The 14784-nt window shown below is 43.1% G+C and overlaps 1 protein-coding gene across 1 annotated transcript in view; it reads left to right on the forward strand.

The window, feature by feature from the left end:
* Positions 1–6294, forward strand: part of ZDHHC13 (zDHHC palmitoyltransferase 13) — a 48364-nt gene extending 42070 nt beyond the window's left edge. Inside the window, exons 15-17 of the mRNA XM_019948132.3 lie at positions 839–996; positions 3280–3377; positions 5682–6294. Coding sequence (XP_019803691.2) covers positions 839–996; positions 3280–3377; positions 5682–5820 — 395 coding nt within the window. The 3' untranslated portion in view covers positions 5821–6294. The remainder of the gene's footprint in view (positions 1–838; positions 997–3279; positions 3378–5681) is intronic.
* The last annotated feature ends 8490 nt before the right edge of the window (positions 6295–14784 follow it).

Genomic DNA, 14784 nt, shown 5'->3' on the forward strand with positions numbered 1-14784 from the left:
GATGCCTGTTTAAAGTCATTGGTTTTACATAACCTTGAAGATCTGTTCCCTTATTTCTGCTGCTTCCTACCTGTGTTCTTACTGCTGCTCTTGGCTGTGGTTAGGGGGTCAATATCATGAAGACCATAGTGAAGACCTCACTTTTGATTGGCATGTAAATAGATGTTCCTGGGGAAAAACTGAGCTGCGACCATATGAATCTTGTTCTCTGTTCTTTTCCTAGGGGTGTCTGACTCATGAGTTCTCTCACCTGGCTTTTCTACCCCTGCAGGATTAATTATGGTCCCAGTGCAGTAGTACACCCAGTAACTGCATGCTGTAGGCTGTGGTACAGTGGTATAGGATTTCTTGTGCCCACAGGAATGGCCCGTTGATCTGAACCCTTAGTAAGAGTTTATATTCTGTTCTGTAATAGACCCTTATCTTGCTGTAACATGGATACGATAGAGAATTTTCTAGGACAAATATTTATTAAATATATAATCATTCCCAGTTATCAAGTCCTTGAACAATTCACTTCTGGCCAGTGTATTTTATACTGAATATGCTAATTTTAGTGATGATTTTATAGACCTTTTTTGCTTTTATTCCCTCATTGCCAACTACCAATGCAGTATTATCATAGCCTTAACAGTGAGGTATCTTTTTTTTTTTTAAATCTCTGTTGAGCTGACATTTATTTGGAAGATAAAATCTTAAAGTTGAGTTCTGATCTGTGCTATCATGTCTTACTTTCTCTTCTCCCTAAACAGAACTGCAGTGATTTTTATCTTCTTGAGGAATGATCACTAGTTTGTTGCCTTTTTAAATAATGGGTTCCTTTTTTGTGAATTCACAGATTGGTCAAATCATTGTGTCACAACATTCAAAGCAGATGGACTGTGGACCTACCTCAATCAGATCGTGGCCTGTTCCCCTTGGGTCGTATATATCTTCACGTTAGCAACTTTCCATTTCTCATGGTCAACATTTTTATTACTAATTCAGCTCTTTCAGGTATTTATCTTCTTATAATGCCTTTGAGTAAAATTTCCAATACCCCATAGTGAGATAGAAAGACTAGAATTTCAAATCAGAAGACTTAGATTTGAGTTCCACTTCTGTCACTTACTCTGTGGGTCTGGGCATGTCATTTGACTCCCGAATTTCAGTTTCCTTGTCTGTAAAATGGGGATAATAATGCCTGTCTACTCTCGCAGGGTGGTTTAAAGGATAGAGTAATAAGATGTTAGTGTAGCCCTAGGATTTATCTAATCTGACCTCTTTTACAGATAGAGGTACAGAGAGGTGAATTGAATTGCTCAAGGTCACCCAGTGAGTGGCAAAATCAGAACTGGAAACTTAGGTCTTCTGACAGTTCATTTCAAGGGTTTTTTCCATCATATAATTAAATTATATGGCGTATGAAAGCATGGTATGAACTGTAAAGCATTGTGCAAATATGAGATGATTATGTTCCCTCACTTTTCCCAGCCCTGTTTGTTATCCTTCTTATTATGCAGTACTTAAGTGGATAGAAGTGGGGAAGAAATGAAAGATGTATCACTAACCAACAGACATGGTAATTACACTTGCAGAGTAGGTCGTGACCGTTAGAAAGCTCATGCTCCGGGGCAGTAGCCACCACCTTCAGCTTTCTGTGAAGCTCCTGTCCCCTCCCTGCTGCCTGCCTTCGCTTACGAGCATAACCTCATTCTCATTGTTGCTACGGCCTGCCCCCGTGGAATGGACAGCCGTGATCATCTGAGCCGGTTATTGCCAGAGCTCAGATCATTAGAGCATTACTCAGCAAAAGCAAGATGTATTCCATTTTTATGGAGGAGTAACCAATTCTGCAATAACAATAAAAAATAAAGTAAGAAAAAAGGGGGAAAAGGCTAAGGAAAGGAATTAAGCTAATAATACTGGCTGAACTGAGGTTTCTGAATAATACCCATCCTAGTCTCCTATCTGACATCTACAGACTCAGGCAGTAAGAATGGATATTAGCATCAATGATTATTAATATTATAATCATTTGTAATACCTAATATTTATATATGCTTTACGTATTCCAAAGCACTTTCCCGTCAATGGCCTCACAGACATTTGAGATGGAGTCTGTGCCAAAGTCGTGTTTCCATTTTATGGATGAGAAAACTAAACCTAAGAGATGTTGAGCGCCTTGCTTATGGCCATAGGGCTCAGTCAGAGGTGGAGTTAGAAGCAGAACCTAAGATTTGGGACATCAGTTCTAATTCTCTTTCTTCTTTCCTGGACTCTTAGAATAAGTACATTTGAGGCTATAATATCTTTACTTTTTAAAAGAAAGTTTGTTTATACTCTCTGAGGCAGGAGAGTGGATTCAAAATTTTGGATAGTTTTCAAAAACAGGAATTCAGAGTAAAGTTGTTTTCTTAATAAACAAGACAGTCCAGTTATTTAAAGCCTTTCGTTTCCTGAGGGCTCAGGTGAGTCATGGTTTTGACCGTAGGGAGTCAAACTGAGCATATAGATGGCTGGCAAGGACCGTGGGCTTTATTCTCACACTGACTGAGGTGTCCGCCCCAGTTCTGCCACTTTCTAAGCTGTGTGGCCTTGGACCAGTTACTTCATCTCTGTCAGCCTGTGCACTGGATCATTTTAAATATCTTATCGCAGATCCTTAGAGAATCCGATGAGGATGCTGTGATAATCTCCGTCTTACAGATAAGGAACTTGATGTTTGAATTATTTTGAGGATTAGGTGAGATAGCTTAGTGAATAATACTGGTTTTAATGATTTGAGAGTTTTTAAAGTTACCTTAATTCTTACACTTCCCCAAATTTATGGATTTAAATGTTCTTCACTTCAGATTAACTTTTTTATTTGGCCCTTTTCAAAGAGATACTAAGAAGCGTATAGAGGTTGAGATAATTGCATTAACACTGACCTTATGTTGTTTGATTCACCTGGAAGTTGAATGCTGAATGTGTTGAGAGTCTAAACATGGCCGTAAGCCACAGCTTGAATTACTAAAGCAATCATTTCACGACTGAGTCAATGCACTCTGCTTTCTTGAAGGTTAATAAAAGTCAGACAATAAAAAAAAAAAAAATTGCCCAGCTACTAGATTTACATAGGAGTCTTGTTTTGAGCTGCTCTGTCCTTGCCCTCACCGTGATCATTGTTTAGCAGTCCAGGTGATGTTGCCTTTAGGGGAGAACTGAATGTTTGCCAGTGTCCTGTGATGGGATGCCAAGAGTGATGAGCCTCGATGTGGTGGTGTTTTTCATGTACCTTCCCACCTTCATTTTCAGATTGCTTTTCTGGGCCTGACCTCTCATGAGAGAACCAGCCTGCTGAAGCAGAGCAGGCACATGAAACAGACATTGTCCCTCAGGAGGACCCCATACAAGTAAGTGGGACCTATTCTGCCCACTGAGCCGGTGGAAGGTGCTGGCCTCGCCATGGGTTTCCCGACCTAGTGTCACCACCCACAGCCCTGCTGCCATCCTCTAACTGGCTGACGGAGTTGAACCTCTTCTTTCTTGGAAGCCTCAGTGACAGGAGATGAGTGGTAAGGTCATGAGCCCCAAGGTGGTAAGATTTAGTCTGCTGGACTCAGCACAAACAGTAAGTGACTTTGAAGTTTTGCCAAGATGGGAGATCTCTTCAGTCAAGCCACATGGTCACAAGGTTGCATATTGCTGGCATGAAGTCAGCGTGAGATAACTAAGCACGTGGCTGAGAAAGCCAGCCACGGGGCTCTCTGTAGAAAGCGTTAGATTGTGAGCTTTGCCAGGATTTTCAACCTGACTTTCTATCACCAGTAATTCTTTTAGCCCGATGTTTAAAGTGCCCACCTGTGTCAGGGAAGAGTTACTTTTTCAGGTTTGGGATATGTTTTCCCCAGAGCACTGGTTGTGTAAAACCTGTCCCCAGCTGAAAATGAGAGTGTTTGTAGGATTGCCGTCATCTTATGAGATGAGAGATCAGGGTTTGCAGCTTATCTTCCTGTCAGATATGTCGGGATCTTGGAGGCTGAGAGCGCTGCAGAGGTGACCCAGTGCCCTCTAGGGATTTGACTGCTCGCTGCATATCTCATGAGCAGTCTATTTTAAAGCACACTCACGGTACAAGATGAAACTGTTAGGCTGTTAGACAAGGAAATCAGAGCCTGGGATATGACTATGATGTGTGTTTAGAGGAGAGAAATTGACTTAATTGGGAAGAGACGGCCAAAGTGATGGAGTGTAGAGAGTCGTGTTAAGCTTGTGATGATTGTTTCAGACTGGCAGTGATAATAAAATCCCTTTCTCAGTGACTTAACCAGAGGAATATTTACTCCACCGAAGTATGGACCTCTTTGTGATAGAGGTGGAATTTTAAGCTGAGCCTTGAAAGGTGTGGGGTGGGGAGCAGGAAGGAAGGGCATCCCGAGCCCTGGAGAAGTGTCTGAATAAAGGACCAGAGGCGAGAGAGTTGGGGCGTTTTGGGGAATTGCTAAGACATGGCAGCATTACTGGAGGAACTAAAGGTAAAGCCTTGGAGCCACTTTGAAACTAGCTTCCCAAGATTTGTCTTATTGTCTTCCCCAAAGTTACTTTTACTCACTAGCCAGCTCTTGAACTGGGCCCTGTCGGTCCCCAGCATGCCTCCCTGCTTCCACCCCATCAGTTCCGTGTGGGCAGCCCCCTGCCTGGGAAGCTACCTTCTTAGAAGCCTTGCAAATTTCTTGACCACTCTCAGTAACCAGCAGTGGCACATGCATCCTCACACACAGATGTGTTCTGATGTGTTTAAGACGTTGGGTTAGGCACTTGAAAGATGGGGCATATGCCTAAAAATGAATATTCATGATAACTGGAACAGACAGTAGCATTCAGGAATTTAATGGAGGGAAAAATGATGCTGAAGATATGTAGTCAGGAAGGCTCCAAAGGGGAAGTGGGCCTTGACCTAGGCCTTGAGAACTGGTAGGGCTTAAAAGGATAAGGGTGTTACCTGATGGAAGAGTAGGGGAGTGTGGGTTCCAGGGTAGAAGAATGGCCCATGCAGTTGTGATCATGGGAAAAAATAAAGCCAGAGTAGCTATAACAAAAGATGAGTTTGGAGCTTCAATACCCGAGGAGTCCTGGGCTTTATTGTATAGGGCTGTGAGTACAAAGATGAGGGATTTGGCTTTGAGCCTCTGGGCAGAGGAATATTGTTAAAGGGTTTTGACTGGGAGGTTAGGGGCTATGAATATATCAGGTGTTTGGAGGACCAGTCTCCAGTATGTAGGATGAATTAGAAGGAATTGAGACAGAGACACCATTTAGAGTTTCTTAGAATTCGAAGAATCCCATCTTGTTGATCATAGTTTTTCTGGCCTGTCTGTCCTTTGAGATAGTCCAAGTCTGAATTAGAGCAGTGGGAATGGAAAGAAAGAAACTTAATGGTGGCAGTGACTGTTCTAGTGAGTGGGGACCCAAAATGAACTTGAGTTGCTGGGCACAAGCCAGGGAATCTCAAAATAGGGATTCAGGTCCAGAAATGGAACTGGGCTTCAGTTTCAAGGGCCATAAATTCAAGAACTGTCTGATTCACCTCTAGATTCCTGCAGGATCTTGGAAGGATGTATACTGTAAATTCTCAGTGACTGTTTATGGTTTGAATGAATGTTTGTCAAATGCTAACAGGAAATGTAGTAAGACGTGTTCTCTTTCTTTCTTGGCAGCCTTGGGTTCACACAGAACCTCGCGGATTTCTTTCAGTGTGGCTGCTTTGGCTTGGTCAAGCCCTGTGCAGTAGACTGGACGTCACAGTACACCATGGTCTTTCACCCAGCTAAGGAGAAAGTTCTTCGCTCAGTGTGAAGAAAAGCAACCCACAGCTCTCACTCTGATTTGTTTGTATTTATGTTGATGCCCTGTGGTCTGCAAGTGAAGTGAAGATTTAGAGTTCACCTAAGCCCAAAGGAAAACACAGGTGGTTTTTAAAGCATTTGGTAAAAACAGAAGTTCTCGAGAAAGGCTTACACGTTTTCAGACTTAGTAAGATGGACTGTTTCTGAACAATCTTGGCAGACATCTAAAAAAAAAAACTTTTATATTTTTCACAAGAAAATGCAAGTTCCTTTTTTTTTTTTTGGAGATAATATTCACCAATTACGGAGAAAATGCGGTATTTTCAGATACTTTTATTGGCTGTTTCAAAATAGTATTATTCTTTAAACTTGTAATTTTTGATAAATTATTTGTCTTTGTTTTATCTATAAATATGTAAAAAATATTTAAATAGATGTACCTGTTTTGCTTTCACACTTAATAAAATTTTTTTTTTGTAGTTGAGACTTGGTTTCTGACACTTGACACTTCTTGAATCTTAAATCGAGAAAAGGTATATATAGGATGTGAAGAAAAATTCCCAAATCCCAGGAATGAGCTGAGATCACTGTTAGTAGCAATAACAAGATTTAATTTTGTTTTCCGTTTTGCTTAGAAAATTGAACAGGAAATCTTAAAGATTAATTACAGTTTTTACTTAGCACCCTTAAAATATTCGACTGGTGTGATTGTAATTGCTCATTTTCTTTGTTCTGGAAGAAATGGTAATTCAACTTGAACTCGTGTGTGTGTGTGTGTGTCTGTGTGTGTGTGTGTGTGTGTGTGTCTGTGTGTGTGTGTGTGAATATGCCCCTGGACATGCATGCCACCTTCCCGCTGAAAACCCCTCCTTAGGTTCCCATTGCTCTTGGGGTAAAAGCTAAAATTCTTATCATGTCCAGCTGGCCCTGAATGATAGCGCCTTATTTTGTTTACCATTTTGTTTTGGACCACAGTTTGTACTCTAATTGCATAGACCTTTCAGTTCCTCAAAGACCTGTTCTCCTTTTTTCTACAGAGGCTTTGAGATAAGGAAACTAAAGCCTAAAGAAGTTTGTATTTTCTTCAAGGTCAAATGGATACCAAGTGGGCTACCCACTCTGAGGTCCCAGCCTCCTAGAATACCGCCTGACACGTATGTGTTCAATAAATATTTGAATGAATTTGTTGTATGAATGCAGGGTTTTAAAGCAGTACATGATGTGATCACAATTGTGGCTTGAAGACTGATTCTCATTTAAGGGACAGAAGGACTTTTTCTCTCTCCCTTCCTTTCCCACCAACACCCGCCAAGTAAATATTCTCAAATTGTGGTCCATAGACCAGTTAGATCAGAGTCACAGGGACAGGGCAGGGGCCTGGGGCTCACTTGTTTAAAATTCAAATTCCCAGAGCCACTGTATTGCAGCACACCTAATTGATATGTAACATGGAAAGCACATTTCATTCATTTTTAAATTATTCCACAAATATTTATGGAGCATCATGCTAGGTGTTGCAGGCCATAAAACATTTAATTGGGCATACTAATCATGGCATTTACAGTCTAGAGGGGAAGCTAAGATACATGAAACTATAGTATAATGTAGAAAATACTAAAAGCTATAAGAGGGGTGCAAATTAAATACGGTTAGAGTTTAGAGGTTGGGGAGAGCCTCGGTGGGTGTAATCAAGGAAGTGTTTATGGATGATAGGGCATTAGAAAGGGTTTTCAGTGATACTGAGTTTGGAAATGGGGAGTTGGAAGTGAAAGGCATTCAGATGGAGAGAACTCTATGAGTAAAGACAACGGGAAAGTCTAAAGTATAGTCAGAACAATGACAGCCTGGGTCTATAGGATGTTGGAAGTGGGGAGCTTGGTTAATAAGTTGGAAAGGTGGACGGGGGCTAGATCACCAGGGGCATTGAACGATGTTAAGGGAAGGAACTGTAAGATTAAAGTGAGCAATAAGGAACTATTTCTTTACCCTTGTAGGTAAAAGTTCTTGAAAACCTTGTCAATATCTCCAAGTCCTCTCTCCCATCCTCCTCCTAACCCATCTGCAGTCAGGCTTTCACCTCCAGCACCTCATGGAAACTGCTCTTGTCAAGCACACCGGTGTCTTCTATGTTGCTAAATTGCGTGTCAGCTCCAAGTCCATCGTACAGAACCCACCAGCAGCATCTGACAGGTGCTTCCTTAATATACTTTCCTCACCTGGCCTCCAGGAGAGCACCCCTGAGTTTCCTCCTCCTCTCGCTGGTTGCTCTTGAGAGCCTAACATTTCCGCCGCCCCTACCATTTAATTGTGGAATGTCCCAGAGGCGACTCCTTGATCTTCTTGCCCTTTATCTAAACTCACTTCCTCTTCCTTTATAATCTCATCGGATTGTGTAGTGACGTATACCATCTATGTGCCCAAACGCACCAGGTTGTTAACTCCAGTTCGGACTTCCTTCTCAAACTCCAGACTGTGTACTTGACATACCCACTTAAACATCTATAGACATATTAAATTTAACTTGTCCAAATTGAAACTGAACTTCTGATTTCTACCCTAGCCCCATGTGCACAAATAAAACATAGATTTTAAAAATCGATTAAAAATAAAACGTACAATACATTTTAAAGTAAATGAATAAAAAATACACAACCCTGTTCCCTACCCTCAGTGTTCCCCATATCAGTTGATCAGAAACTCCATCCTTTCCATTACTCAGGCCAAAACCTTAGAATCTTTTCTTGATAACTTACTTTTTCTCGTAATACCACAGATTCATTTCTTTGAGAAATCCTACTGGCTCTGTCTTCAAAATATATCCAGAATTGAATCCTTTTGGCCACCATTGCTGCTGTAGTCCTGAGTTACCAGCGCTTCTTGCCTGGATTACTACAGCTTTCTTATTTGGTCTCCTTGCTTCTACCCTCACCCTGTTACAAGCAGTGGGGTGATCCTCGTACAAAGCAGATTGAATGACGTCACTCCTGGGCTCAGGAACCCTCCAGTGGCTCTTCATTTCACCAGAGGAAGAGCCGAAGCCCTGACAGTAGCCTGCAGGACCCCTATAGGATCTGACCGCTTCTCTTGCTTTTCGCCTTGCTGATCCCACATACCTCCCAGGCATGCTTCTGCCTCAGACCTTTCCCTGCCTGTTCTCTCTGCCTAGACTGCTGTAACCCCAGAAATCCATAGTGCCTTTCCTCACAGCTTTCTTTGAAATGTCGGTTTCTCAATGAGGCCTACCCTCATCCACGTTTTGGAAGTTGTAACATCCTTTTCTTTTTTTTTTTTTGCGGTATGCGGGCCTCTCACTGTTGTGGCCTCTCCCGTTGCGGAGCACAGGCTCCGGACGCGCAGGCTCAGCGGCCATGACTCATGGGCCCAGCTGCTCTGCGGCATGTGGGATCCTCCTGGACCAGGGCACGAACCCATGTTCCCTGCATCGGCAGGCGGACTCTCAACCACTGCGCCACCAGGGAAGCCCGTAACATCCTTTTCTTGCCCTTTTCCTCTTCTTTACCCTACGCTACCTTTTCCCCCATAGCACTTACCACCTTCTGACATACTGTGTGATTATTTATTGTCTACTGCATACTGTCTCCCTCTCCATCCTGTCAGATTATAAGGTCCATGAGGGATCTTTGTTCTGTTCACTGATGTATCCCAAGCACCTAAAATACTGTCTAACGCGTAGTATGTGTTCAATAAATATTTGCATGAATCTGCTGAATAAGTCTGTTGAGTGGAACTGAGGGATTTTAAGCAGAACACGATGTGATCAGAGTTGTGTTGAAGGCTGATTCTCAGTCTGGGGGCAAGTGGACTTTTTCAAGTTATATCCTCTCTTATTTTCTCACCAACCCCTGCCAAGTTAGTGTTCTCAAATTGTGGTCCACAGACCATTCACATCAGAATCAGGGGCTGGGGGGTGGGTGTGGAGGGTGGTGTCCAGGGCTAATGTGTTTGAAATTCAAATTTCTCATCTCAGACCTTTTGAATCAGTCTCTCAGAAGAGAGTCCTGGAGTCTGAATTTCTGTCAGGTTCCCCAGATGGCTCTTACATGTATGTGCTACAGTTTGAGAATCACTTACTTTGGGAATTGCACTCCCATTATTCTATTGTGGCTTTTCCCTCGGGTATATGTAGGTGTGAAAGGCACCCTGGGTATGCATCCTGGATATGTCAATTATAAGCTACTTTCATCTCTTTGGGCACATGAGTTAGCTTTCTAGTGCCTCGGTTTCCTTATTTGTATTGTGGGTAATATTGTGGGGTGTATACACCTCCAGGTGCTGTTAAGAGGATTAGATGAGTTCATACATTGAAAGTGCTTAGAATTGTAATTGGCACATAGTAAGGGCTCAATAACTGCTGGCTATTCAGAATCTTTGGAAAATTGACCAGAGAGAGAGAAGCTAGTGGTAGGGAAATGTGCCACATCTTCCCCTTCTACTCTGCGTTGTGTGTCTGGGCTGGGACTCCGAAAATTACAGTCTCCTTGTCAGCCGACTTTCCGTTAAATTCTGCCAGTAGACTGGAAGCAGGAGGGGAGAAGGGACTTACTCCATCCTACTTGCCAGCTGTTCCCCTCAGTGCTCTTCAAACAATGGCCCTTCACCCCGACAATGACAGTTGGAATCAGTGTCCAGCTATTTCCCTGGATCAGCTCCATGCTGCCCCTTAGAAGCACCAGCAGTTAGGCAGGGCGCTCTCCTCAGAGGTCTGACTCCTAGCCCCCAGGAGAGCTCTCCTTGAGGCACGTAAATGAGGATACCCCCATCTCTTCTCTTTGTTTCCCCAGCCCCAGGGGTGGTGTAGCTACTTGCTGCAGTTTGTATCTCTGTGTTAAGTCAGTGTGTCCCTTGTGACTTTTTCAAAAATTTTAGCACTTGTTTAGCCAATTTCCTCTATTATTTTCTCTCTTAAAAAACAAAACTAGTGTGATTTCTGTTTTTCTGACTGGACCCTGACAGATAAAAAATGTTAGAGGTGAACTTTTAGTTGTGGTCTAGGCAACCAGTAGTGAAGGCACAGGAGGGAAGGGCAGGCCCCGTTGCTGACTGAGACAGAGGAGGACTCAAGGATGGCTTTGCAGTGTTGAACCCAGTGAATGAGGGGGCGGTGGTGCTGTTTTGAGAAGTAAAGGAGACAGTGTGGAGAGACTGGGTGGTGAGTTTGGTAGTTGGGGCCTGTTTGAGATACTTAAAGCTATCCAGTGGAACAGTTAAGACAGCTGGAAGGAGGCCAGGGCATGGATGGGAGTCACCTGCACAGGGATGAGATTGTCACAGGAGACACCTAGAAAAATGAGATGAAAATGAAAAGGGAGTTGCCCTCCCCAAATGGGAAGATCAATTCTAAAAATAGACCAAAGATGAAAACCAATGCAAACAAAAAAAAAGTGAGAGAGGAGAAGGGCAGGAATGTGACCTTATGGAACATGGATCTAGGGAGCTGGAGAGGAAGGGGAGGGGGCTGGGAGGAGGTTGGGTATGAGGGCAGTCGGGAGACGGAGTCGTAGAATTCAAGGAGAGGAACTAATTTCAGAGAGAAAGCAGTGGTCAGGAGTGAAGGCAGGGCTGAGAAGAGCAACTGAGGAGAGACCGGAGAGTTTGTGCTCAGGAGGTGCGGCGGTGTGGCGGCATGGGGGGATCGGAAGCCAGATGCCGAGACGCTAAGGAATACATGGGACCTAGTCTTACAGTTTGGCTCTGAAAGGAGAGGGGAGAAGGCAGTAGCTTGGAGGTAATACCAGGGCTTTGTTTCTGTTTTGTTTTAAAGTCAAAGCAAGCCCAGTCGTGTGACTCGTATCACCATGCCGTAACTTCATTCCTTTTCCCAAATGCCTGTGTCGTCACGTTGGAGAGCACACATTTGAATTGATCTCACAAATAGTAGGCAAAATCCTGATGATGCTCCCTGCGACTTAAATGAACGGGATGGACACTGATAGCAGCTCTCTTGGATGCAGCACATCCACCATTTCAGGTGCACGTTAGTCAAGGAAGTTAACACGATAGTAAACATCCCCCAAATCTTGGTGACCTAACACAACATCAGACTTATTTCTCCTTCTTGTCACAGTCCATTTAGAATTAGCAGGTGTTCTTCCATGCAGGGACCCACGCTCCTTCCCAATTAATGGCTCTACCATTTCCTAGGGCCTCAGTGTCCACTGGGCCTTCTGTATCCACAGATGTGCAAAGAGAGAGTGGAGACTTTTCTGGGGGTCTTGGGGGCTGGGCCTCCATTGGCCAACTCAGCATGTGTCCTGGTCACTGGTAGGGAGCCTGGGAAATGCAGTAGAAGAGTGTGCCCAGGAAGCAGAGGAGAAACAGACACTGCTGAACCACAATAAGGTTCTTTGTTTTGTTTTTTCATTTCCAAACCCCTCCACTCCAGTATATAATAATCTCTTCTTTTATAGTCTAGTAGAATTTGCTTTTAGTCCAGCCCACAGTCTCTCCCACTTCACTCGCTCCACAAATGTTTATTAAGTGCCTACTATTTTTCGAGCACTGTGAATACAAGTGTGTCACATTCTAACAAGGAGGCAGATGGGGGTTTAAAAATTTAATGCAATGAGATAAGTGCTGTGTTAATTATGTACTGGCTATGAGAATACAGAGGTGGATTAATTCTGCTCAGGTAGTTCAGGAATAGATTTTGCAGAGGAGATGGCATTTGACCTGTGACTTGATTACTAGAGGTTCACCAGGCTAAGGAGTTGGGAGGAGGTTCCATCTTCCTGACATTCCAGGCAAAAAAATAGCATTCACAAAAGCATGATGGGGTGAGGGTACTCGTAGTATTTGGAAAGCTTCAGGTCTTTGAATGTAGCTGGGGCTTGTATGGAAGAGATTGTCTAAAGCTAAGTTGAATGGGTTAAGTCCAAGACCAATTCGTGAAAGTCCTTATATGACATATTGTTATGGGCAGAACTGTGCCCCCCTATACCCCCAAACTCCTATGTCCAAGTCCTAACCCCCGGTATCTCAGAATGTGACTATAATTGGAGATAGGGTATTACAGAGATAATTAAGTTAAAACGAGGTGATTCAGGTGGTCCCTAATCCAGGATGACTTGTGTCCTTATAAGAAGAGGTAATTACAACACACAGACATACAGAAAGGGAAGACCATGTGAAGACACAGGGAGAAGGCAGCCATCTACCAGCCAAGGAGAGACTTCAGAAGACAGCAACCCTGCTGACACCTTAATCTCAGATTTCTAGGCTCCGGAACTGTGAAAAAACAATTTGTGTTGTTTAAGCCACCTATTCCATGGTACTCTGTTATGGCAGCCGTAGCCGATTGATACACATACCGAAGAGTGGGCATGGAGGAGTCAGAATCAGGGAGGCTTGGGGAGTGAGGCAAGGGGGGATGTGGGAGAGGGCAGAGCTAAGGATGACTGAAGTTTTTTGCTTGTCTCCTGGGTGTGTGGTAAGTGGGGCTGGTAACTGAACTGCAGTGGAGGAATAGGTTGCACTGCCTGGTAGTCATTTCACATGTATCTTACCCCTCAGCAAGCCTGGAAGTCCCTAGTGTGGGGGACTTCCTAGTGAAGGGCCAAGGTAGCATATTGCTTTTAAAGTCAGTGCAGGTTAAAGGGGATTTGGTTTAGTTAATTCATTTCATCCCTGGTGTTATTAATTGTTCGATCGACAATGATGGGATCTCTTATATAGCTCGGGGAAAAGGTTTGCAAATTAAAAATACATTGTCCTAGGCTTCCTTCCCCAGAGAATGTGGACTGTACAATATTTCCATCCTCAGGCCGTTTGAGTGGAACTCAGTGGCTGAATTACCCCAGCGAGAGTCTCTAGGCAAGTAAAGCATATTTGTATATTATCTCTTTGAAAGTGGGATGGGACACAGCCTCTGCCAGCTGTTTTTTTTTTGTTGTTTTTTTTCTGAACCATTCTATTATTGCCAATGAGAGAGAGAAAATGATTAAATGTAATTGCATTTTGAGCATCAAAAAATAGATAGATAGATAAATAATGAAGTCAGTGCAAGGCCTTGTCCATAACAGCAAGTAAGCAACCCTGAATAAACGCTCATTTTAAAGAACACCTTTTTGGGACTTGGAGCATAGAAAAAGCCACGGTTTAGTCAAGTGTTTCACAATTTTTGTCAATAGATTTTCATTTGCTCTCATTTTCTGCAAATAATGGAGAAGTGCATGGTGGTGGGAGAAATGCCGTGGTTGTTAAAGGCAGAGGCGAGAAAATACACACGCTTGAGCCGTTGAGATCTCGCCGAGGAGGCAGAGGAAGACATTTTTAATTGGCTGCGTTTCATTCGTGAGTCTGGCAATCTGATGGAGGAGAAGTTTTAAGACAATTGCTAAACCTTAGGGAATTGTCCCAGAATAAAAGGAGATCATCCTCATGTTGTTTGTAACACAGAAGCAAACTCCACGTTTTGTTGCCATTTCTGAGTTTTCACGAAATGTGTAATATTGCAAAGCCCATGATACGGACAGAAGGATCAGCTCGTCAACAGTTTTATTAGTTTGATTTTCCTTTGAGAATTTGCTACCATGTTGTCTGTTTCCTCCGGGACCCCCTGTTTTCTTCTCCATTAGCGCTAACTAGAAAGAAGCTTAGCCAACAGATTCTAGGAGACGCCTTCCCTTTGCCCGTGGCTTCCTCCTCCTCCTCACTCTTTCCACAGCTGACACCAAAATTCATTACATCCTCTGCACAATTTTTTTTTAAACTATCTCTGTTTTTTTGAAAATTTCCCCCTATTTGAAAGAAAAGATCCAGAGACGTAGAAGTTACCACTTAAACTTTTATTTATGGCCTCTCCCACCCCAAGTATCGTAAATAATAAAGCATTTGTTACGGATTAGACTTTTAATAATTTTCTTCCAAAGATCTCTTCTAACTTCAGGTAAAGACTGTGATCACTTCTGAAGAGAAACACTGTCCAACTACCAACAAAAGGATGTTTGGGGAGGGG

This window comes from Tursiops truncatus, chromosome 8 (genome assembly GCF_011762595.2).
Source record: "Tursiops truncatus isolate mTurTru1 chromosome 8, mTurTru1.mat.Y, whole genome shotgun sequence".
In the NCBI taxonomy this organism is placed as follows: domain Eukaryota; kingdom Metazoa; phylum Chordata; class Mammalia; order Artiodactyla; family Delphinidae; genus Tursiops; species Tursiops truncatus.